The 25,868-nt window shown below is 38.7% G+C and overlaps 1 protein-coding gene and 1 pseudogene across 2 annotated transcripts in view; one reads left to right on the top strand and one right to left on the bottom strand.

The window, feature by feature from the left end:
- LOC103659351 (minichromosome maintenance complex binding protein) overlaps positions 1-25,868 on the top strand; it is a 46,857-nt gene that overhangs the window by 8,561 nt on the left and 12,428 nt on the right. For both annotated transcript variants that reach the window (XM_040623868.1, XM_040623870.1), the window contains exons 2-8: positions 10,372-10,457; positions 11,071-11,211; positions 11,346-11,387; positions 13,640-13,741; positions 17,698-17,842; positions 20,617-20,768; positions 22,750-22,850. In XM_040623868.1, the coding sequence (XP_040479802.1) occupies positions 10,372-10,457; positions 11,071-11,211; positions 11,346-11,387; positions 13,640-13,741; positions 17,698-17,842; positions 20,617-20,768; positions 22,750-22,850 (769 nt within the window). The remainder of the gene's footprint in view (positions 1-10,371; positions 10,458-11,070; positions 11,212-11,345; positions 11,388-13,639; positions 13,742-17,697; positions 17,843-20,616; positions 20,769-22,749; positions 22,851-25,868) is intronic.
- LOC103659355 lies at positions 7,933-8,831 on the bottom strand (annotated as a pseudogene).

Below are 25,868 nucleotides of genomic sequence, written 5' to 3' on the forward strand. Positions count from 1 at the left end.
ACCGCATTAGTTATGACTTCTAGTAGTGTTGAAAAGGAGTGGTGAGAGGGACCTCCTTGCATTGTTCCTATCTTAGTGGGAAGCTTCTGGTTTTTCCCTTATTTTTAATTCTTCGATTGCTTTCCTTTTGAATGTAAAGTCATATTCTAAAATTACTTCTTCCCTCCAGCAACTTTAGATACTATTTCAGGGTTTCTATTTCATAAGATGAGAAAGTTAGTGTCTGTACAACCTTCCATTGCTTCTGTCTAGTTTGTGTCAGTCATTGTGCATTACCAAGGTTTATAGTACTTTAGTGCTTTATCTGATCATACTATAAAGGTCAAAAACCAATGAATAGCATTTCTATTATTATGATTGCATAATTGCTTTCCCTGCAGGACCTGCTAGTTTGGGACCAGTAGGGAAGGAAGTATAATCCTGTCATTAAATTATTTTGCTTTAAGCACAGTGTTTCAAGAATCAAGGTCAAATGATTTCTCTTACACTCCGGAGTTTACTATCAAGCCATAATTTATAATTTTTCATCATAAAGTAGGTTTTACACTTTATTAAATACCTAGTTTTCTGTCCCCTGAGATGGTTATATTTTTTCTTTTAATCTTTTTTTTTTTTTTAAGACTTTATTTTTTTTTTGACAGGGGAGAGAGTGCGCACGGGCAAGGTGGGGGGAGTGGCAGGCAGAGGGAGAGGGAGGAGCAGACTCCCTGCTGAGAAGGGAGCCGTCTGCTGGCTCTATCCCAGGACCCTGGGATCATGACCTGAGCCCAAGGCAGACACTTAACCTGCTGAGACACCTAGGCTCCCCTTTTCTTTAATTTTTTAATGTTCTAGATTACACTTAAAGATTTTCTGATAATAAACTATTTTTGTATTATTGGGATAAGTACTGCTTGGTCTGATTTTTTTTTTTTTTTTAATACTCCCATTGGATTCAGTTGACAGTTTATGTAGGATTTTTGCATCTTTATCTTTTGTGAACTTTGCTTTAAAGTGTAAAATTATCTGGACTTGGGACTTATGGCATTGAGAGGAAGGATCAGCAGTTTTTTTTTCCTCTCATGTCAATATTAGATGTACAGTGTTCTTTGACCAAATTGTGGTTAACAGTGTGAACTCTGCCAGTCTTGTGGCAGTTTTGGCAATTTATATTCTTCAAAATTTATCCATTTCTGGGTGCCTGGGTGGCTTAGTCGGTTAAGTGTCTGCCTTTGGCTTGGGTCATGATCCCAGGAACCCCTGCTCAGTGGGGAGTCTGCTTCTCCCTCTGCCTCCCTACCCCCCCCCATGCTCGCTCTCTCAGGCGTGCGTGCAGAAATAGTCTTTAAAGATATTTATCCATTTTACCTCAATTTTCAAATATGTTTATAATTCATAGTATTTCACAGTTTTTAATATTTCTGTTATCTATATAGCATTTCCCCTTTTTTCATTTTGTTCTTCTGTTGTATAGTTATTTGTTTTCTTTTAGTATTGTGTTCTGTTTGTATCTTGTTATTTTTATTTATTTATGTGATTCTTTTGAATTTTCTTTGTTTTTCTTCTAAACAGGCTTGCCAGAAAATTTGCCCATCTTACTATTAGTGATTTGTATTAGTGGGTTTTTTGTTCTCTGTTTCATTGATGTTTGTCCTTTATTTTCTTATTCTTTGGATTTGCTCTGTTCTCTTTTTCTAGCTTTTTAAGTTGAATACTAATAAGCTCATCCATTTCCATTCTTTCTTGGTACTTGATAAATGTGTTTGAATCTGTAATTTTCTCTGAACACCACTTTAGTAGTCCACGAACATTAACCCTTGTAACTTTCTTTGTTATCCATCTTGGAGAATTTCATAATTACCCCTACCAATTCCTCTCCAAGGATTATTTATTCGTAGGGGCTTCTTTGTTTAAAAAACAAAAAATCATCGTAGAGGGGTGCCTGCGTGGCTCAGTCGGGTAAGCGGCTGCCTTTGGCTTGGGTCCTGGTCTCAGGGTCCTGGGATTGAGTCCTGTGTAGGGCTCCCTGCTCAGCAAGGAGTCTGCTGCTCCCTCTCCCTCTTTGTGCACGCACGCTCTCTCTCAAATAAAAAAAAGTCATTTTAGACATAAGGGTGCTTATGTGTTAAGCTTTCCTTTTTTTGTGAGTTCTTGTCTCATTTTGGACAGAGAATATGCACCTGGCATCTGTTGAGGCTTCCTCTTTGACTAGTACATAGAACTTTTGTGAATGTCTCATGTACTAAAGCAGTACCCTGAATATTTATATTTATTGGAGAGCTTATTATGTTCTTCATACCTGCTGTATACTTACTTTTGTGTTTTATGCTTGATATGTGTTTCTGGGAGGGCTGTGTTAAAAGTCTCTAATTGTGATTTCTGTTTTTCTCTTTAGTTCTAAAAAAAGTTGCTTTATTTTGAGGCTATGCTGTCAGGTGCATATGTATTTTCTTGAGCAGTACTGTATTAAAACTTATGTTTGTATTATTGCATTTCTTTTTCTTATTGAACAGAAATTTGACATTTTCACCAAGTTCTTCCAGTATTTCATTCATATAATTTATTTACTGAGAACTCTGATTTCTTTGTGGATGTTCTTCAATTTGCCCTCTGAATTATTCCTCTAATTTGTGCCAGTTGCTTTTTAGGTTTGTTGTTTAATTGTTATGCTTGTGTGTGTGGTTTTGTTTTTTGTTTTTTTGTTTTTTTTTTTTCATTGCATTCATGAGTTCGTTTTTTTTCTTGGATCTCGGGTCTTTCTCTTTAGTGGATTCTTCATTTTAAATTAAAATGTTTTTAAAGATTTATTTATTTTAGAGAGTGAGAGCATGAGTGGAAGGGGCAGAGGGAGAGAGAATCTCAAGCAGACACCACACTGAGTGTGGAGCCTGACACAGGGCTTGATCCCAGGACCCTGAGTGGAAACCAAGAGTCAGATGCTTAACTGACTGAGCCACCCATCTGCCCCTTAAATTTAAAAATATTTTTAAGAAAGGTTGTGTTTTCGAAAAGAGAACAAGAGCTACATCACACAAAGATAAAAGAGTTTGCTAAGAAGACATAAGTGTAAACGCACCTAACAGCAGAATTTCGCAATGCGTGAAGTAAAAACTCATAGAACTGAAAAGAGAAATAGAGAAATCTGTATTGGAGATTTTACCAGTTCTCTTTTAGTAGTCTATAAGTGAACAGAAAATAGGCAAGGATATAGAAAAACTTCACAGTACCATCAATGAAGTATATCTGATTGACATTTGTAGAATGCTGCACCAACATCAGCAGAATATTACATTTTTTTCAAGTGTACATGGAACATTCACCAAGATAAACCACATCCTGGATCATAAAACAAATATTAACAGATCTTAGAGTTGAAATCATCAGGTGTGTTCTCTGACCATAGTAAAGTTAGATTAGAAATCAGTAACAGATGACAAGAAAATTCAAACTCGTGGAAATAATGTTTCCAAACAATCCATGGATCAAAAAGTCTCAAAGGGAATTTTAAAATATTTTGAACTAAATGAAAATACAAGCATATCAAAATTTTGGGATACAGCCAAAGATGTGCTAAGAGGCATTAAGTGCACTTATTAGAAGAAAAGGTCTCAAATCAATAATTTAAGCTTCTACCTTAAAACTAGAAATGAAGAGCAAAATAAACCCAAGTCAAATAGAAGGAACTACTAAAGATAGGTCAGAAATGAATGAAATTGAAAACAGAAGGAAAAAGAAAATCAATGAAACCCAAAGCTCTATTTTTTTTTAACAGAAGGATCAATAAAATTCATAAGTTTATAGCCGGACAAGCAAAGGGGGGGAAAAAAGACACAAATTACCAGTACCAGGAATAAAAGAGGAGATAAAACTATAGACTGTATGGACATGGAAAGGATAATATACGATAGCTCTATGGACATAAACTCAACAAGTTAATGGAGTCATTCCTCAAAAAACACTGTATTTGTTTCCTATTTTTACTGTAACAAATCACCACAAACTTAGTGGCTTAAAACAACATAAAGTTATTATCTTACAGTTCTGGAGGCCAGAATGATGTGGGTCTTACTGGGTTAAATCAAGTTGTCAACAGGACTGCATTCCTTTCTGGAGGCTCTAGGGGAGAATCTATTTCCTTGTGTTTCCCAGCTTCTAGAATCTGCCAGTGTTTCTTGGCTTATGGCCCCCTTCGAGTTCTTTTCTCATCTTATCACTGACTACTTCTGTCTCACTTTTCCACATTAAGGACCCTTGTGATTAAATTGGACCTACCCTGAAAAATCTCCCTGTTTTAAGGTCTGTCGATTATCAACTTTAATTCTATCTTCTACCTAAATTCCCCCTTTGTCATTAACATACTCAGTTTCTGGGGATTAAGATGTGTGGGGGGCCTGGGGGCCGTTATTCTGCCAACCACAACCACATGTTATCCACACTTACCCAAGATGAAATAGATACCCCTCGCCACCAATTTCCCCTCCTTCCTGTGTCCCCCTAAGAGCCTCTGTTCTAATTTTCATCTCTATGAATTTGCTGCCGATTCTTGGTACCTACAATATTTGGAGTATTATAGGTGGAATCCTATAACATTTGTCCTTTTGTGTCTAGATTATTTTACTTAGCATAATGTTTGTAAGATTCATCCTTCTTGCCCTCATTGTTTGACAGAGTACAAAGGTAATTCAGTGGTTCAATGGAAAAGGATATATTTTTTTGGCTTTCTTTGTTTCTTTTTTTTTTTTTTTTTTTGGGTGCAAAATGGTGGTTTATTAAAGCATGGGGACAGGACCCGTGGGTAGAAAGAGCTGCTCGGAAAAGGATATTTTCAACAAAGATATTGAAACAGTTAATATGTATTTGCAAAAATACGAATTTTAACCAAAAATTTCATACCTTATACAAAAATTAACTCAACATGGGTCACAGATCTAAGTATAAAACCTAAGACTATAAACATATACAACTTTTAAAAGTAAATGGAAGATCTTTGTCACTCAGGGTTTGGCAGTGAATTTTTAGACATGCATAAAACAAAACATTGGTAATCATCAAAACTAAAAACTTTTGTTCTGCAAAAAATACGGTTGGGAGAATGAAAAGATAAGCTATTGACTAAGAAGAATTTATTTGCGAATCCTAGAGAAGACTTGTATCCAAAATGTATAAAGAAAGCACGATGGTAACTAACCCAGTTGTAAAAAGGGCCAACATTAAATGGATGCTTCACTAATTCAGCATCATTAGCCACTAGGGAAATGCAAATGTGAACCGTGATGAGATATTACACACCTATTAGAACAGCTAAAATTGGAAGACACAGTGACAGTAGCAAATTCTGGCAAGGATACAAACAGCTGGATCTCTAATATGTTGCTGGTGAGAATGCAAAATGGTACAGTCATTCTGGAAAACAGGGAGAATCTTAAAAATTAATCATACATTTACCGTATACCCAGCTGTCCCATTCCTAAGTTTTTGCCTAGAGAAGTGAAAGCTTAATGTTCACTCAAAAACCTGTACACGAATGTTTATATTTGTTTTGTTTGTTGTTAAACCTGGAGACAATTCAACTGTCCTTCAACGACTAAATGGAGGAACAAATTGTCATTAAGTTATACCATTGAATACTATTCAACAATTAAAAGAAATGAACTATTAATATACTCATGTGTTGGGATTCCCAGGAGCACTCCTATCTTTAAAGATTCACTAAAAGGACTTACTGTGACTCTGTATATTTGTGTTCAAGGCTAAGATTTTTTACAGCAGCATAGTGAAGATATAAAGCCGGGTCATAAGGGAAAAAGAGACAGATGGAGTCTGGAGGAATCCGTGTGTGGGCCCCTTTATTCTCTCTCCCATGGGAGAATTCATAGATTGGAAGACTCAGTTTTGTTAAGATGTCAGTTCTCCTCAAATTATCTGTAGATTCAGCACAACTCTTATCAAAATTTCAGTAGACTTTACACAGAAGTCAATAAAGTGGTCCTTCAAAATTAGACCTGTTGAGGATGAGAATAATCAAGACAAACTTGAAGAACTTAAGTACTTGATTTTAAGACTTAAGATCAAGCCATAGGGGTTAAGACAGTATGACTTTAGTATTAAGACAGCATAAAGATAAACAAATAGATCAGTTTAACATAATAGAGAATGTAGAAATAGGCTAACATGAATACAGTGAGTTGATTTTTGACACAAGTTCCAAAGCAATTCAATGCTAGAAAGAAAGCCTTTTAATTAATGCTGGAGCAAGTGGATCTTTTTGGGAAAAAATGAGCCTTGACCCCTATGTCACAATATAAACAAAAAGATTAATTTGGTGTCAATTACGGACCTAATTGTGGAAAATAAAAAACCTAGGAGAGTATCTTCATGACCTTGGGATCTGTAACTTTGAAAGAAAATTTGGCAAATTGGACTTCATCAAAATGAAAAACTCATCAAAAGACATACAAAAAGAATATTTTTAAAAAGTACAAATTAGAAAATAATGTGCCTTACATATGTATGACTTAAGACTTATGTCTAGAATACACAAAGAATTAGTACAATCATTGATGCCACAACAAACCCATTTTTTAAAAATGGGCAAACTTGTGAATAGGCACTTCACAAAAGAATTTATTGAAATGGTCAATAAACATGAAAGGTGTACAATGTCATTAGGGAAATGCGTATTAAGGCCGCAGTGATATACCACTATGTATCCAGCAGAATGATTAAGATTAAAAAGATTGACAGCACCAACTAGAAGCTCATACACTATTGGTGAGAGCTTATATATTTTTTCTTAGTTCCCTTGACTTTTAAACCAGATCAAGATTGAGTGTAGTTTTGCTCAAATTCAGATGGCCAAGAATTCATAGTAAATATGATATAGTGATATGGGTGTGCTAAGCAGGATTCTTGGTTGCAAGTGACCCAACTTGATCCTACTTAAACTCAAAATCATGAATACACTATCTTAGGTAACCGAATTCATGAGTGGATTAGGTCAGACTCTCAGTTACAGCCAAATAATTAAGCCATGTCTACAGGAATCCCTCTCTGTTTTCCGCTGGAATGGCTTAATTTTGAGACAGAACTTAGTCATAGGGGCCACATGCAGCTTCTGACACTGAGTTCCCTGTGTACTTGAATATCTGGTAGTGCCATCCTTGTCCTTGTTTTTTGTCTGGAATACACTAATTCCTTCTACCTCAGCATGTTTCAGGTCTACCCCTCTTTAAATGCCCAGCTCAAGTACTACCTCCCTCAGAAGCCCTCTCTGAGATTATTTGCCCTGCATTCGTTTCTCTTCTTTGCTTTTGGCCGTTACTTTCTGTTCACCGCTTTTCTTTGCTTTAAGTTCTTCGGCTCTCAGTATCCTTATTGAACCTAGTGGAGTGCCGGACACACCGTAGGCTTAATGAATAATGGACGGTTATTGCATGGTTGATTTTTTTTTTTTAATTATCTTTTGCAGTCCTTTAATTGTCTAGCACTACCAGATATTTGTAAGGCGACCTCAGGAAAATCCTGTCTTTATACATGTACCTTACCACCTCCCAGTCACTCTCTGATGGAGCTTTAGCATCTGTTAGATGGCATGGTCATGTTTGTTCATTTTTACTTTTTCTTTTTTAAAGTAAGCTGTGCACCCGGTGTGGGGTTTGAACTCACCACCCTGAGATCACGAGTCGCTTGCCCCACCAACTCAGCCAGCCAACCCCCCCCCCCAAACGTGTCCATGTTTCTTGCACAAATGCAGTCAGAATAGCAGTGTTGGTGTGCTGTCATGACTGTGTTTCAACCTTTTCTTTAATATCCATTTTCAGTGGAAGCAAAAACACCCATTTTTTTTCTTTTTGTCTAATTCAATAATCATTTTATTGGCACTCATCTAGTGTAATAGTGGTTCTCAAACTTTAATGTGCGTCAGAGTCACTTAGAGGGCATTTTATTTATGTATTTATACTATTTTTTGTCACAATTTGCCAGTGGCACTGTATTTTTTCTTCTCAACATCCTGTTCTGCAGCTTCCTTGGCCTGTTTTGCTAGTCTGGGTGCCAGAGCCGGGCCATGAGAACACTGGCCAACGCCTTGCAGTTCTTTTCTGTTGTGACTCCGGCTTTCTCCTTATCTTAGACATTCCGTGTGGGCATGCCTGGTCCTGTCAGCTGGGTAGCCAGTTTGAGGTCTTCAGCAGAGCTGTCTCCCTTCTTGGGGGCCAAGGGCTTCCTGGGAAGAGGTTGGGCTCGGAGTGGTACTCCCACAGCCACTGCGTGCTAGCCTGCAGGAACTCTGTGGACTTGTTCTGCCTTCTTGGATCCACTGAGATCCCAGAGGTCCGCGCCACCTTCTTGTAGACGCCAGCCACTCGTAACTCTTCTGAGCTGACGCTCCTGCCAGCTCGCACTTTGGTGTAATGCCTCACGGTGGGACACCTCACTGTGGGCTGGAGGGGTCCAGATACAGGGCCCTGGTGATGCGGCAGACCTTTTGTCTGCAGATCTTCTGTGCTGGCTGGTTGAACCATGTGGCCATGCACCATTGCCAGTCCTTGTGGAAGTGGGGCTTTGGGGTCATGCCATTCTGGCTAGGTGCCATGACTGCTCCAAGGGGAGGGGACTGCCAGTGGGTAGGGACTAGCACTGCAAAACACGAATTGCTAGGCCTCACCTCTAGAATTTCTGATTCAGTACATCTGTGGTGGGCTGAAAATTTGCATTTTTAACACCTCAGGTGATTCTAATGCTGGTGGTCAAGGAAACACACTTTGAGGACCAGTTTACTAGTGAATTTAACCATCATTCCACATCGGAATCGCCTGAGGAGTTTATTCCCACCTTTGCTCAAATATGTAAAAGCGTTTGGAAGCCCTGCTAAACATGGTGTTAGTAGGATTTTATGAGTATTTTTGACAATCAGCGCTGTAACAGAGACAATTCCTTTACTTCACATCTACATAGCACCTAGTGATGAATATAAATGGTGGAAGTATTGGCTAGTTGTGTGATTTGCTGGTTCTCCCAAAATAGGTATTCCTAATTCTGGCAATAATTTGCTTTGGTCTTGGCCAGCTCCCATAATTTTTTCCCCAAAGCTTTAGTTTTCTTACCTTTTTTTTTTTTAAGTTTTATTTTTAATCTATATACCCAACGTGCAACTTGAATTTACAGCCCTGAGATTTAGAGTCACGTGCTCTGCCAACTGAGCCAGCCAGGTGCCCTGGTTTTCTTTTCTTTTATATGACATTGAAAACACCTTTCTCATCATTTTGCAGTCATCATTGTAAGAGTTGTCGGTGGGTGCTAAATCTGGGGGTTAAAATTTTTTTGCACGGTCTTGAAGTGTCTCTACCTTTTGCCCCCTTTGCAACTATTAAGTAAGCTGCAGGAGACACTTTTTAGTGTTGGGAGACTGGCTATCATTTTGACTGGGTGATTAAAGTGAACATCATCAGTGAAGGGAAGATGGACATCTTGTCTCTGGATGGTACCTTTAGAAGGACACAGCATCACTAAGGGAACAGTCTGGTAGAGCAAGCACAGCTGCAGTCTCATCATAAGCCAGCGTCAGACAAACCCAAAGTGAGGAGCAGTCTATGTATATATATATTTTTTACAGGTTTTGTATTCCTCTTAAATATGAATGTCATAAAACACAGATAAAGAAAGATTGAGGGACTGTTCCAGATTAAAGGAGATTAAAGAGACATGATAGCTAAGAGCAATATGTGATCCTGGATAGGCTCCTGTAGAGGAAAAAGCGCAGTCAGGGATAGTATTGGAATATGGTGATCGGTTAGATGAAAAGTATGGTATCAGTTTTGAATTTCCTGAGGTTGGTAACAGTATGTTAGTTATATAAGATAATCTCTTTGTTCTTAGGAAACACATTGAAATACTTAAATGTGAAAGTATATGATGTGTGTAATTTAATCTCAAGTGGGTCAGGGAAATATATGAGACGAGATAAAGCAAACGGAGCAAAGATACAGGTATTCTTTGTACAATTCATGTGATTTTTTTGAAAGTTTGAAATTCTTCCCAAATTGAAAAAAAAGTTTTTTTAGAACACCATTTCATTTAAGGGTAGTTACAAAGAAAAACAATCTGTATAAAAATGTTTTCAAAGAGCATTGTGCTTTACAAATGATGGTTTGCATGCTGCTTTGTCCAAGTAGCTTCGTATCTCATTCTGTGGGTTATTCTCAACTAGGTTGTTGGCTCCCGAGGGCCTGCACGAGGCCAGCACTGCCCTGCGTTGGATTAGCCAACCCCCTTACTAGGGCAGCTGAGTGCCCAGTGTGGCAGCGCTCCGCCAGTGTGAAGTACCTCACCTGACCGCGTAGTCGGTTGTTAGGTATTGTCCTTTCAGCTCTGAAAAGTGTATTTTTCTTTCAGCCCAAAATGGAGTTAATCCTGACTGGGAGAAGAAAGTAATTGAGTATTTTAAAGAAAAGCTGAAAGAAAATAACGCTCCTAAATGGGTAAGTTGATTGCTGTTTGTAGGGGAGAGGGTTGGGCCGACTTTCAGTTTCTATCTGAGTGGTAATCCATATAAAATTTTAGTATATGTGCTGCTGAAGCGAGCACTAAAATTTTAAACTATATACATTAATGTGTGCTGTCTTTTACTTTAAGTGCATATGTATTAAAATTGATTTTACCCTCTTTCAACTGAAATTTAAATTCAAGCAATTCAGTGCTTCTGTGTTGGTGCCCCTAGGTGGCAGTAATTGACCATGTTACTTTCTAAGACAAAACCCAGTAGTTGTGAGCCCTGAATGTCTTGTTTTATTACCTTCATTTAAAGAGCATTGGCATGTACTAGTCTTAAGAGAAGAGCTCAACAAAGCAAATGCCTTTCTGCTACTTGTATTCTTAAGGAGGAGCATCCTTTTACAGAATCAGATGTCATTTTACAAACTTGGAAGAACTTAAAAAATACTTTTGTGTCCAGCACTTTTGTTATGTTGACTGTTGAGATCACTGGCTTCCTAATGGGGCTTGGTGTGTGTGGGGGGGTGGTTCTGAATATACAGTCTCTGTATATATGCTTAATGTTTTACAGATAATTTTATTGACTTGTTTTCCTTTAAGGTACCATCACTGAATGAAGTTCCCCTTCATTATTTGAAACCTAACAGTTTTGTGAAGTTTCGTTGCATGATTCAGGATATGTTTGACCCTGAGTTTTACATGGGAGTTTATGAAACCGTTAACCGAAACACAAAAGCACGTGTATGTATTGCTTTTTTCATGAAACTTTCTTTTGATAATTAGTGATATTAATTTTATTTATCCTTGTGCTGTTTATGGTGGTTTTGATTCAGATCTACTGATACGATGCTGTTATCCTTTGTTTTGGATCGTAGGTCCTTCATTTTGGAAAATACAGAGATGTAGCAGAGTGTGGGGTATGTATCCTTAAGAGGTATAAAATATTTCCATAAGAATTTCTTCTTAAGCAGCGAATTTATTTCCTTTGGTTGATCTTAGGTATATTTATCTGGTGTGTAAATAAGTTCAGAGAAATCATGTGAAATGTTTTATTTATCTTTAAGAGTTTCTCTGATATGTTTTTGATCTTTTAAAAATCTCTTAGAAGGTAGAGTATTGTAAGTAACAAAACGAATTCCTTTCTTTTTCTTATATCTATATACTTGGTTTCAGAATTACAGGTTATGATAAATTCTTTTAAAGTAAAAGTGGAAGTTAACTTGGGGCTTAACATTTGCTTAATTAAATTTCATTAAATCCTGCCGCCTTTTCCTAGGAGGAAAAAAAGTTTTTAATAAACTTAAACTTTCTTTGATAAAGAGAAGTAATGGAAACTCTTACATTATCAGTAATGGGAGAGGCAAGAAGGCAGAGGACTTTAGATATAATTATGATTGTGGAAGGGATAGTCTTGGGGTAGAAACTTACTAGAAAAGCAGTTACAGAGGAACTACAGTATATCTGCATTTTTTTAAAATTGGTTTTTCATGTGGTTCTACTGAAACTGATGGTAATTGTCAATTGTTGGGGAAAAAACAAGTTTCAGAGGTGGGGATTGAACAGGCAGGTGCTTAAGTAGAAAGGTTGCACCTTGGTGGAGTTACCTCCATTCTGGGTCTAGTTTTCTGCTTTGGTGCTCCGGAGTCTTAGTTTAATCAGATTACCTGGGGCTTTCTTTTTTTTTTTTTTTTTTAAAGATTTTATTTACTTGACAGAGAGACACAGCAAGACAGGGAACACAAGCAGGGGGAGTCGGAGAGGGAGAAGCAGGCTTCCCGCCGAGCAGGCAGCCTGATGCGGGGCTCAATCCCAGGACCCTGGGATCATGACCTGAGTCGAAGGCAGACGCTTAACGACTGAGCCACCCAGGCGCTCCTACCTGGGGATTTTTACATTCTGGGAGTCTGACTCCTGCTTCCCCAAACCTCAAAGAGATTGATTTATAAGCCCTAATACCAGCACGTTAATTCACAGTAGAAGCTGTTCCTGCTTGAGTGACGTGTTCTAGTTCAGGGCCAGTCTGGACAGAAGAACAGCCCTAATTTGGAAGGTTGCTGCGAAGATTATATTAAACAAAAATGTAACGTCCTATAATTATTTGGGGGGACTTGTGAAAGATGGATTTACTAATAACATGATGAACTTGAGGTCTCCCAGTGTCTTTTTTCTTTGAGAGTGTTTTCATAGAGTAAAATGTGGTGCCAAGTCGAGTGAGTCAACTTTATAAATACTTGTGTCCCTTGTTTGAGGAGCCCTAAGTCTAATATATTAGCCTAATCTACCAATACACAGTAATGTAGTATCACCGTAAGGTAGTAATCTCAGCATCTGGAAATAGGAAAATAAAATAGATGAGTCTGTCCGTGTGTGACACTGCTGAAGGCAAAGAGTTCCGTATTGTGTTGCTAAAGATCATAAGTAAAAGCACCAAACGAGGAAAACTTTGGGCCTGGAAAGAAAGAAAGAAAGAAAGAGAGAGAGAGAGAGAAAGAAAGAAAGAAAGAAAAAGAAAGAAAGAAAGAAAGAAAGAAACACAGAAAGCCCTGCTTGTACATCTCGTACATACTAGCTCAGGCTGAAACCTGGTGTCTCTCTGGTCTTTCCCCCCTCCCCCAAATGAAATACACATTTTATTTACTTTTAAGAGATTTTTTTGGTAATGTATGTACTAAAAGTAGTATGTGCTTATTAAAGTAAAATTTTAATATTACATCTTGGGTTCTTTCTACCTCTTAGGATTTTCTCAGTATATTTGAAATGGAGAACATTCCTTTTCTAGGGAATAATATCTGACTCAAATCTCATATCAGAGTTACTGCTAATGAATATTTCATTAAGTTCCTATTTTATAGGCCGATATTGATGTGGTCTATGAAAGAGACAGTGCTTTGTCTTTGAAAAAATTAATAAAGTATCCTGTTTATTACAAAGGATTTAAGTTTGTGATCAGGAACTATGTATTCTGGACTTGAGGGAAGGTAGTATATTGATGGTTGTATGTGAAATGATTTTATGTCCATTTTCTTTTTTAAAAAATGATAGTTTTTATTTGGTACTTGTTAATTCTTAACGTGAGATATCTACTATGGTTTTGCAAAAAACGGTTTGCTAATTAAAGTTTTTATTTTTCTTGATAAAATTTTAAATATACATTTTGTGTATATCACAGCCTCAACAAGAAGTTGATTTAAACTCCCCACGAACTACCACTTTGGAAAGACAGACTTTTTATTGTGTTCCAGTGCCTGGGGAATCTACATGGGTAAAAGAAATATCCTTTATTTGAAGTTTCTTCTATGTTGAGTGGTTCCTGATTGTTTTCTTAATTGAGAAGACCACAGTTAAATTTTGAGTTTTTTAGAAACTTAGTCTTTTTACACCGATGTACGAGTTAGCTGGGGAAAAAATTGTTCTTCATTTACAGAGCTTGTCTTTATTTTAATGAAATGTTTTTCATTTGTCCTAAACAAGAAAGGTTATAAAACAACCCAAGTATGCATCGTTGAGGAATGATAAAATTGTGGTACATTCCTATAGTGAAGTACTGTTAAAAAGATTGAGGTGGATTTAAAGGTACTGAAAAAGAGCGTACCATAATTAAACAAACACATAGTTTCAAATTAGAACTACTTCTGGATTTCTTAAGGGAAAACAACATGTAGGCTTTTTTGAGAGATGTGGAAACATCTCGGTATCCTTTTTATTTTTATTTTTTTATATAATTTTTTTAGGCATAGTTCACATACCCTGAGATGCATAGACATTAAGGGTGCACTTCAGTGGACAAATGCACACCCATTTAATTTACACCCATCCAAGTAAAGGACTTGTGCCAGAAAGTTGCCTCGTGTCTTTTTCCAGGCACCTCACTCTCCTTTTGTAACCACTGTCCTGATTTCTTTCACTGTAGCTTCATTTTACCTTTGCTGTGTGTCAAAAAATGGAATCATACAGAGTCTTTTGTGTCTGATATTTGTTCTCCCTAACACACTTGAGATTCATCCTTGTGTGTATATGTGAGTTGCTAGTTCCTTTTTATTGCTGATTTTATTTGTTTTTATTTTTTCCGCATGATGAGCATTTGGGTTGTTTCCAATTTGGGGCCTGGCATTTTGTGGCAATTAGGTTTTTTAACAGTTTTTTCTGTGTATCAGTTGTGATAAGTTGTATCTTGCAAGGAATTGTTTCAATATCATTTGGTCTCAGTTGTTGAATTTATGTCAGTAAGAAAGCTTTTCATAATATTTCCGTATTTTCCTTTTCATGGCTGGGAGATATCTAGCAGTGATCTCTTTTCATTTCCAATAATGTTAATTAATTTTTCTTTTACTCTTGATCAGTGTTATTAGTGGTTTGTCAAAGAACCAACTATTTGTTTCTATCTCATTGACTTTTGCTTTTATTTCCTTTTAAGCAAGTTTGGCTTTAATTTTTCTCTGGCTTCTCAAAGTGGATGCTCAGATCATTAATTCCAAATCTCCCCTTTCTTCTATTAGCATTGAAGGCTATACATTTCTTGCTAATCATTGCTTTGATTGCATCCCACAGACTTTGATTTGTTTTCACCATCACTCAACTCAAAATATTTTCTAATTTCCCTTGTGATTTCTTCTTTGTTCCTTGATCTTTGCAACAGTTTACTTCCATTCATCCCCCTCATTCTTTGTGCTGCTGCTGCTGTTGTGTACGACATTTGTACTTCATTTGTACTTAAACTATAGAGCCCACAGTATATTATCCTGTTTGCTTTAAACATTTGTCTTCTTGGGGCACCTGGGTGGCTTAGTCGGTTAAGTGTCTGCCTTCAGCTCAGGTCGTGATTCCAGAGTCCTGGGATCGAGCCCCACATTGGGCTCCCTGCTCATCGGGGAGCCTGTTTCTCCCTCTCTCTGCCGCTCCCCCGCTTGTGGGCGCGCACTGTCTCTCTCTCTGTGTCAAATAAAATCTTTGAAAAGGGGGTGTCTGAATGGCTCTCAGTAGGGCGTCTAGCTGCCTTCAGCTCCGGTTGTGATCCTGGGGTCCTGGGATCGAGTCCCAAGTTGGGCTCTGCTCAGCGGGGGCCAGGTTCTCCCTCTCCCTGCCACTCCCTGTGTTTGTATTTTCTCTCTGTCAAATAAATAATGAAATCTTTCAAAAAAAAATCTTAAAAAAAATTTGTCTTCTATGTAAATTAAGAAATGAGGGAAAAGTGTCTTTTGTGTTTGTGGTATGTTACAGTTTCTAGCTCATTTTTCTTTTTTTATGGAGTCATTTTACTAAGCTTTTTTGTTTTTTAAAGTACAGATCTGTTGGTGATTAATTTTTTTCAGCTTTGGTTCAACTAAAAATGTCTTTATTTCACCTCTATTTTTGAAGGATGTTTTTGCTGGTTATAGAATTTTGGATTGACAGCTCTTTTCCCTCCACAGCACTCTAGTGGTCTTGTTCCATTGTCTTCTGGCCTCCATTGCCTTTTTTTTTTTTTTTTTAAAGCTCCACAGAGTGAGTGTGGGGGTGGGCAGAGAGAGAGGATGAGAGAGAATCTTAAGGAGGCCCCATGCTGGGGCGATTGCGCCACCCAGGCGCCCCTGGCCCCCATTGCTTTTTGATGAAAGGCTAGCCATCATTTCACTATAACGTCTTTGATTTTCCTCTGGCTGCTTCTGATGTTCTCTCTTTCTCTGTGGTTTTCGACAGTTCTGTGATGTGGCTGGGTGTGGGTATTTTTGTGTTTATCTTGCTTGGGTATTTTTGAAGTTTTGGATCTGTGGACTGGTATTTTTCAGATTTCAGCCTTTATTTCTTCAGATGTTTTTCTGTCCCAGTCTCTTGTCATTGTCTCGTTTTCTGGGGATTCAGTCACATAATCATTAGATGTTACTGTCCTCCAGGTGACTGAGATTCTGGGGATTTTTTTTTTTTTTTTTTCATTTCAGATGTCTTATTTTTCAGTTCTTGATTTTTCATTTGGTTCTTTTCTGTTGTTCCCATTTCTCTGTTAACATTCCTTATCTTTGACTCATCTATCTTTTTTAAAGATTTTAACCACTTATTAGAGAGTGAGCACGAGCATGGGGAAGAGGGAGAGGGAGAAGCAGACTCCCCACTGAGGAAGGAGCCCAGTGTGGGACTCGATCCCACCTGAGCCAAAGGCAGACGGACACTTAACCAACTGAGCCACCCACGTGTACCTTGTCTATCTTTTCTTCTAAAATTGTGAATTTTAAGGTTTTGAGGGAGCATATCTCAACATAGTAAATGCTATATAAAAAAATAGTGAATTTTAGATTGCCTTTTTAGTGTTCTTATCTGCTAGTTCCAATATCTGAATCATCTCTGGGTTTATTTTTATTGATTATTTTAAATTCTGATTGTAGGTCATATTTTCTTGCCTCTTCATATATAACTAGTAATGTGTTAGTGTATGCTGATGTACAACATTGTCTTCCTTCCAAGAATGTTGCATTTTTTTCTGACAGACAGGTGATTTAAGTGGATCACTTTGACCTTGTCATGGCTTGGTTTTGGAATTTGTTAAGGTGGGTATGGAATGGCCCTCGGTCTGTAGGACATAGTCCTTACTCATGAGATGTGCTATTTTGGGGTCACAGCTAAGTGCCCAAGATGTTCATCAGGGTCCAGTTCTAGTATTGTACAAATCCAAAATCTCCATTTAGCTCCCAGCCAACTAGCAGCTGTTCCCTGCTAGCCCTCAAGGAATCCTGACTTGTACATCCATGATTTTGTGTTCAGCCAAAGACCCAAATGGAATGTGCATGAGTTTCTGGATCTTTATCTGCAACTCTTGCCTCTCTGTTACTGTCCTGCAACCTCCAGTTGCTCCGTAGCCCTGAACCATGTGCTTTGTTTCTCTACCCAGCAAGGACAGGGCCTTCACTTCACTTTGTTGCAGTTTGGGAAATGTTCCCAAGAGAAAGCTGGGAAGAGTATGGAGTTTACTGGTGTTTCCTTATTCAAGGATTATAACCTTATGTTCCCTTATGGTGTTCAGTGACTGAAGACAGTTGCTCATGTCTTTTATCCAGTTGTACAATTTCTTTATAGCACAGGTAGGGGGCATGAGGTTAAGCCGTTACTCTCATGATCAAAACTGGAACTACAGCCTTTTAAAGGGTGTTTTAATTTTCACCAGATTGCCAAACCAATAATCTTTTATTAGCCCTGTAATTAGCCTACCTTAGGATATCCCTCAATTCATGGTAGATTTTTCTTAACTTTTCATTTAACGCCTATGTTAATGCAAACCAAGCTCGAGTCAGTCCTTCAACATCCTACACTCCCAGTCGTCACAAGAGGAGTTACGAAGATGATGAAGATATGGACCTACAGCCCCATAAACAGAAAGAGCAACATGCAGGTGCCAGGCAAGCAGGTAGTGTGTGCCAGCAGGCTTTCTGTGCATTTCTCTGTCAGATCCGTTTTCAGAATTAGTTGTGTACTATAGCTCTAGATTTAGGAATTGACAATGATTTGACAACCTTGCGTTGAAGTTCATCGCTGTTACAGACAGTTTTGAGAGTTTCTATAGTATTCTTTGGTCAAACTGTGCTTTATAACTGAGCAGTTAGGCATCACTTAGTGAGAAGCGTCTGCTTTCCTTTTAGTTTGTAAGAATCTCAAGTGGTTAGTTGAAAAAGTTCTTTTTCTCATTCTTTATATTTTTATTTCAGCTCCTAAGTAATATGGAAGCCTAGTACTTTGTCCTGAAAAAAAAATTTTTTTTTTAAAGATTTTATTTATTTATTCGACAGAGAGACAGCCAGCGAGAGAGGGAACACAAGCAGGGGGAGTGGGAGAGGAAGAAGCAGGCTCATAGAGGAAGAGCCTGATGTGGGGCTCGATCCCAGAACTCCGGGATCACACCCTGAGCCGAAGGCAGACGCTTAACCGCTGTGCCACCCAGGCGCCCCCTGAAATTTTTTTTAAAAATATATCTGAAAACATCCTTTTTTCTTTTCCTTTTGAAATAGTGGTACTTTATTTTTTATTTTTTTAAAAGATTTTATGAGAGAGGGAGAGAGAGTGTGTGCATGCAAGCAGGGGGAGGGGCATAGGGAGAGGGAGAAGCAGACTCCCCGATAAGCAGGGAGCCTGACCCTGGAATTATGGCCTGAGCCAAAGGCAGATGCTTAACCCACTGAGCCACCCAGGTGCCCCAAGATAGTGGTACTTTAATTTGTAAGATTGAAAACATCAGAGTAAAACCATGAAATTGTGGTGCACTAGGTAACTTCGTCCTCACCTTGAGAGCAGAGAGCCCTTAGGATAGTGACAGTGTTTTTTTTCTATTTACACACATTTGTAGTGGTTTATCTCGAAACGTGCTGTAAACCCAATAAATTCTGATTAACACAGGGGGACCAAAAGTTGCAGTATCCCAAGAGCATGAGACCGTGTCAGAATTGGCATATTTCGTTCTCGATTTCACCAATCACAGTGTTAGGAATAGTGAGTTTCTTTATTGTGGCAAGTAGATAAGTTTGTCTTTATTCCTCCTTTTGTGTCCAGTCACTTCTCCTTAGCACCATCATCAGAGGGCAAGTTGAAGGGTCAAACAAGGGGGGTCAAACAATCAGTCTAATCGGGGGCACCTGTAGGATTGCGTTAGTGGTAAACAAAGAATTACTGACGAATTTCATTTAACCATATGTTTTCCTACTTTATTAAGTTCATATTAGTATATTTCCTTAGAGCTAAGGCATATTTTAATGTTTTTAGCATTGGAATGTTTCGTAGTAAATCTATACAAATGAGATGGTGTTCTTTCTCTCCACCCACCCCCCCAAACGTTTATTAAAATTAATGGTGTATCGTAACAATAAGTAACATTAGAATCCAGGATCTATGATTAATTCTCTTATCACCTAAGCAACTGATGCTCTCTCCTCTTTTTTGCTTTTATTTGGATGTTACACTGTAGGGGTTTTTGTACATTTGAGTGCATTATTTGTTTACAGTGTAACTTGTTTGTTGATTTCTAGGTAATCAGGCTATATAGATTTTTAAATTTTTTTTTTGAGATAATTGTAGATCACATGTAGCTGTAAGAAATAAGTTTCCCCTGATGGTAACATCTTTTGCACTTCTGGTAGAATATCATGACCAGGAAGTGGACACTGCTACCACCCACCTACCTTAGATTCACAGTTCCTGCACGCACTTGTGTGTGCGTATTTTGTCCTGGGCAGTGTCGTCGCGGGTAGACTCATGGGGCCACTACCACGGTCAGGACACAGGACAGTTCGTTGCCCATATCTTTCAAGTTGCCCTTTTAGAGTCCTGCCCACTGCTCTCCTGCCTCCCCCTCCCCACAGGTCCCTAACCCCTAGCAAACTCTAATCCATTCTTCATGTCTGTACTAATGTTATTTTATTGCAAGAGTGTTGCATAGTCAGGTATGCTTCAATTAAAAAAAAAAAAGATTCCAGTCTAGCATTAAACCTAAAAAAAAAAATAGTTACTTAAATGGAATCCTAGAGCATGTACACTTTGTGGATTGGCTTTTTTCACTCAGCAGAACCTGAGATCCATGCAGGTTGTTGTGTGTCTCAGTAGTCTATTCCTTCTTATTGCTGAGCAATATTTTATGGTGTGGCAGGCTATCCATTGATTCTTAGTAGTTATAAGCCCTAAGCTGTGACTACTTCAGGGATAGAGGGCATTTTTAAAATCATCTTTGTATCCCCCACAACTAGTCTGATTCCTAGTACACAATGGATGTTACTAAATATTTGGTAAATGAATTTATTGCTATATGGTTTTATTCTGCGTAATAAGTAGAAAAAGTATGTTCTACCAAAGTGGGTTTGTTGTCAGTAGACAATGTATTTCTTAGGTTAAAGATGTCAAAGTAACTGTATTAAGTGTTAACTTTTAAAATACTTACACTTGAGATTTGAAGGGGAAAGTTTTTTGCCATTTTATCGTATGGGAGAAATGATTAAATTTTTCAGATTTTCATAATCTTTGTTCTCTTTTAGGTCAGAGGGTTTTGTTAGCATGTTACTTCCTTAAGAACTGTAACAACTTGAAGTTTTTGAGTTCAGAAGCATCATTTTTATCAGACTTGAAAGGCTCTTTAGGAATGTTCTTTCTTTCCAGGAAGCTTTAAAAATGACTAAAAGCAGTGCTGTTCTTTGAATTTAGGGAGCGTTGGTGGTCTTCAGTGGTGTGGAGAGCCAAAACGTTTAGAAACTGAAGCTTCTGCGGGCCAACAGCTGAACTTCTTGAACCTCTCTTCTCCTTTTGACCTGAATTTTCCACTGCCAGGGGAGAAGGGCCCTGCATGCCTTGTGAAGGTACTAAACCTTTTATAGACCTGACCTTGACGTGAATGTGGAATGTGTCTGAGAAGTTAACATGGAGTACTCTTCGCGTTTGTGTTTGCTTCCTACTGCTGCCGGAGTGAATATTCACAGTGTTAGTGTCTTTTAAAACAACAGAAATGTATCATTTTGCAGGCTTTAGGTCAGAAGTCCAACACGGATCTCACTGAGGATAAAATCAAGGTGTCCTTAGGGCTGCATTCCCTTCTCAGTGTTCTGGGGGAGAATCTGTTTTCTTGCCTCTTCCAGCTTCTAGAAGTGCTCACATTCCTTGGTTTGGGGCCCCCTTCTTCTATCTTCAAAGACAGCATGTTTTCATAGTCATCTCTCCCTCATACTGTAGGTAGGAAAAATTCTCTGATTTTAAGGACCTTCATGATTAGATTGGGCCCAGCCAGATAATCCAGGATAATCTCTTCATCACAGGGTCTTGAATTTACGCACATCCCTTTTTGCTTGTAAGGTAACATGTTCACAGATTGCAGGGATGAGGATTTGGACCTCTTTGGGAGACTGTGTTCTGTCTACCACGACATTCTTAAACTGATGTGAAGAATATGGGGCACCTGGTTGGCTTAGTTGGTAGGAGCCTGCGACTTTTGATCTCGGGGTTGTGAGTTTGAGCCCCATGCTAAGTGTAGGACTCACTTAAAAAAAAAAAAAAAGAATTGAAGGATATTTCGAACACAGAAGTGGAACAGTTTTTTAATTCATATGTACTTCCTTTGTCACCCAGCTTCCAACAATATCGAACATTTTCAACATTCTTCTCTCATCAAAACCCATTTCTCACTTGTATTTAAAATAAAATAGAAGGCAAAAAAATTTGTTGGTTTTTTTTGTTCTATTTTGCTTACCCTGATTTTGGGCTCCTGATAGGTGAAACAAGCAATGTACGTTTCAGAAATGATCATTGAGAATTTCCATTCTTTTATTTTATGGTTTTAACTTAAATGGCACTTCAGTTCTGTACCACAGGGACCAGAGTGAGGACCGCTTTCCCGTCATGCTTCAGTTCAGCCTCACCAAGAGGAGGCTTTGCCAGTTACTAAAGTCCGTCAAAGACAGACAACTTTGAAAGTTTTATCGTGAAAAACCTCATGATCTTTCTGAGTTTTGTGTTAACCCTCCTGATGGTGCATAGTTGGTGGATTAATCCAAAGTTAGTAATCCTGGGTTTTTTCCCCTTCTCTTGTGTGCTTAATAGATTTTGAGATAATGCAGGTTTCTTTTTTTTTTTTTTTTAAGATTTAATTTTTCATTTAGTAGAGCGAGCACGAGTGGAGGGAGGGGCAGAGGGAGAGGGAGAAGCAGACTCTCCGCTGAGCCAGGAGCCTGATGTGGGGCTCGATCCCAGGACCCTGGGATCATGACCTGAGCCGAAGGCAGACACTTAACCCATTGAGCCACCAAGCGCCCCATAACGCATATTTCTAATGTTAGTTGACCATCATCCTTTGGGAAAGCCTTTTCTTCGAAGTAGTGTGGTGTATTGACGACAGACCTTGGTCTGAGAGTCAGGAGTCCTGTGTTTTAGTTATTAATTTGCTAACTGGGAGAATGACTTCAGCCAAGTATTTTACCTCTCTTGGTTTCATTTTATGAAATAAAAGTGTTGCTTTGAAGGTCCATTTCCTGACCTAAAAATCTAAGATATTATTACTTTAACCTTAAAACTAATATTTTATGATTTTGGGGTGTTATTTAATCCCAACAACATGATTTCTTTTTTTTTTTTTTTAAAGATTTTATTTATTTATTTGACAGAGACAGCCAGCGAGAGAGGGAACACAAGCAGTGGGAGTGGGAGAGGAAGAAGCAGGCTCCTAGCAGAGGAGCCTGATGTGGGGCTTGATCCCAGAACGCTGGGATCACGCCCTGAGCCAAAGGCAGATGCTTAATGACTGCGCCACCCAGGCGCCCCCCAACAACATGATTTCTTATCTCCTATCAGGTCTATGAAGACTGGGATTGTTTCAAAGTCAATGATGTTCTTGAGTTATATGGTGTCCTGTCTGTGGATCCTGTGCTAAGTATACTAAATAATGATGAAAGGTGAGTGTGTTTGTTCTTTTTTGGGTAACTTTGTTTTGATATAATTTCAAACTTGCAGAAAAGCTGGAGGATAGTTGTAAAGAACTTTCTCCCTTTACCCAGATTTATTAGTTGTTAACATGCCGCATTTGTTCTGTCATTCATTTGTGCTCTTACATATGCACATTTTTGTATATGAAACGAGAGTAAGTTGCATATGTTATCCCCTGAATGCTTGAGTCCATATTTCCTAAGAACAGAGACTTTCTCCTATACAGAGTACTGCTATCAAAATTAGGAACTTTGCCATAAATACATAGTACACTAACCCACAGTCCATACTTAATTTCACCAGTTATTTCAGTCTTGTTCCTTCTGGTGTTTTTTCCCCTCTTCCTTTTTCCTGATCCAGGATCCATAGGGTCACATGTTCCACTAACCTGGCACAGTCCTCAACTTTTGTCTTCCCTGAACTTGACACCTTTTTTTTTTTTTTTTTTTTTTTTTAACAAAAATTCGTTTCTCATAGTTCTGGAGGCTGGGAAGTCCAAGAGTAAGGTGCTGACAGATCTGGTGTCTAGTGAGGGCCCATTTCCTGGGTTGCAGATGGCAACCTCGTGTCCTCACATGGCATTTCCTGGGTTGCAGATGGCACCTTCATGTCCTCATATGGCAGAAAGCCTTGACACCTTCGAAGAGTACCCCCAGTCATTTTGTAGACTAGCTCAGTTTGGGTTTTTGTGATGAGATTCAGGCTGTCGTATCAGGAGGCACGTGATGTAGGTGTGCCCCGTTACTGGTGATGTTAATTCTGATCGTTTGGTTGAGGGGGCACCTGCCAGCTTTCTGTTCTATAGAGTTACCGTTTTTCACTTTGTAATAAATAATTTGGAAGGAGATACTTGGAGACTACATTAATATCCAGTTTCTCATTTAACTTTCATCCACTTAGTTATTTTTTAAAAATTTTATTTGTCAGAGTGCATGCCCATAAGCAGGGGGAGCGGTAGGGAGAGGGAGAAGTAGGCTCTCCACTGATCAGGGAGCCCACTGCAGGGCTCGGTCCCAGGACCCTGCGATCATGACCTGAGCCAAAGGCAGATGCTTCACTGACTGAGCCACCCACACGTCCCTCATCTACTTATTTTAATATCCATTGATGATTTTTTTTAAGATTAATTTATTTAGAGTGAGCATGAGCGGGAGGGGCAGGGAGAGAGGGAGAGAGAATCTCAAGCAGCCTCTGCGCTGAGTATGGAGCTCAATTCGAGGCTCGATCCCACGACCCTGAGATCACAACCTGAGCTGAAACCAAGAGTCAGACGCTCAACTGACTGTACCACCCAGGCGCCCCTATCCATTGATGATTCTTGAATCAGTTATTACTAGATGGAGATTTTCTATCTCAGTCATTCCTTCTACACTTGTTTATTGGCATTCTGTTAGAGATTTTTGTTCTCTCGCATTTAAGTAATTGTTTGTATCAGTGTGTATGTTAGTCTGGTGCTTGAGATCCAGATGATCTCATTTGGCTAGTGGGAGTCATTGTAAGCAGGCTCGGGGGCCTTGCTGACATGACCTTCTCATTTTTGAACATATCTTTTCTGACACATTATGCTGTTTCAACCTCATCTTGTCCTTCCCATGCTCTAGCTGCAGTATCAGCCATTTTTCTAAGGAGCATCAGTTTCTTTTAGTGAGGAATTTTATTTAAAAGTCAAGGTCTGGGGCACCTGGGTGGCTCAGTTGGTTAAGCATCTGCCTTCGGCTCAGGTCATGATCTCAGGATCTGGGGATGAGTTCCGCATCAGGCTCCCTGCTCAGCGGGGAGCCAGCCTCTCCCTCTCCTCCCCACTTGTGCTCTCTCTTGCTATCTCTGTCTGTCTCGCTCTCTCAAATAAATAAAATCTTTAAAAAAAAAAATTAAAAAATGAAAGTCAAGATCTGAGTGCTTGTGTGCTCATTGGTACCAGGATTGGTATTGCTTCTGTGCCCTTTTAGTGGACAGGGCTAGGAAGTGCATATACATGTACACTGTATGTGTACAAATAAATGCACATTTTATACCCATACATGTATATCTTCATGTATTTTCAAGTCTGTCAGAACTGTGCGTTCACAGTGTTTCTAATTCTGGTTCTGCACGCAGATGTCCTCCCTTTTCCCTCCCATGTTTGTAACTCTTCTTCTAACAGAAAGAAGCTCGACTCTGATTATTCTCAATGTATTCCTCAGTGCAGAGAAGGTAATTTCAGAATTGGTAATCCATACCATTGCAAAAAAACAAACCTCATAACTTGAGTCCAAGATTGGTTCCTACTTTTTATTTTAGAATGAGGTGTATAATCAGAGTGCTATGTCTAACGTTACTAGGGTGAGTTTTCTTCCCCTTTGGTTCTTTCGCTTATTATTCATTTTACGTAGTTAGGCTCATTTGTTTCCATTCACTTCAGAGTTTTCCTTCTATCCTTATTGTTTTGATTTTTAAGTACAGAAAACGCTGATACTGTTGCCTAAATCACAGCTATACACAAAGAATGCAGGGGTGTCATCCTCCCTGCCCAGTTCCTACTCACCCTCCGTGGGGAACCAACCTGTTTTTGCTTTTATTTTTCCTGTGTTTTTTGCAAAAATAAGTAGACACGTGTATATTTTATTTCTCCTTTATTATATAAAAGTTAGCATGATGTATATATTCCTTTACACTTTCCACATTTGGTAATATATCCTGAAAATCCAAATCTTCCTCATTCTTTCTTGTTTTGTTTTGAGTTTGCCGAAAGAATGGAGTCATACCCCCTACACAGTAGTTTTCTTGTTGATACTGGACTTTCATCTTGGTTTCCCTGTAAGAAGAGCTTACTTTTCACCATTAAAAATAAGGGGGGGAGGGCAAATTTTAAACAACTTTAACTTAAATAGCATTCCTTAATAAGAGTATAGCAAATTGCTTGTCTTGGCTGTTTCTGGTGATGATGATTTTCCTGCTTCAGCCACTTCATTGGTTGAAGCTGCTTAGTGCACAGAGAGCTGGATGGC

This window comes from Ursus maritimus, unplaced genomic scaffold (genome assembly GCF_017311325.1).
Source record: "Ursus maritimus isolate PB19 unplaced genomic scaffold, ASM1731132v1 scaffold_7, whole genome shotgun sequence".
In the NCBI taxonomy this organism is placed as follows: Eukaryota; Metazoa; Chordata; class Mammalia; order Carnivora; family Ursidae; genus Ursus; species Ursus maritimus.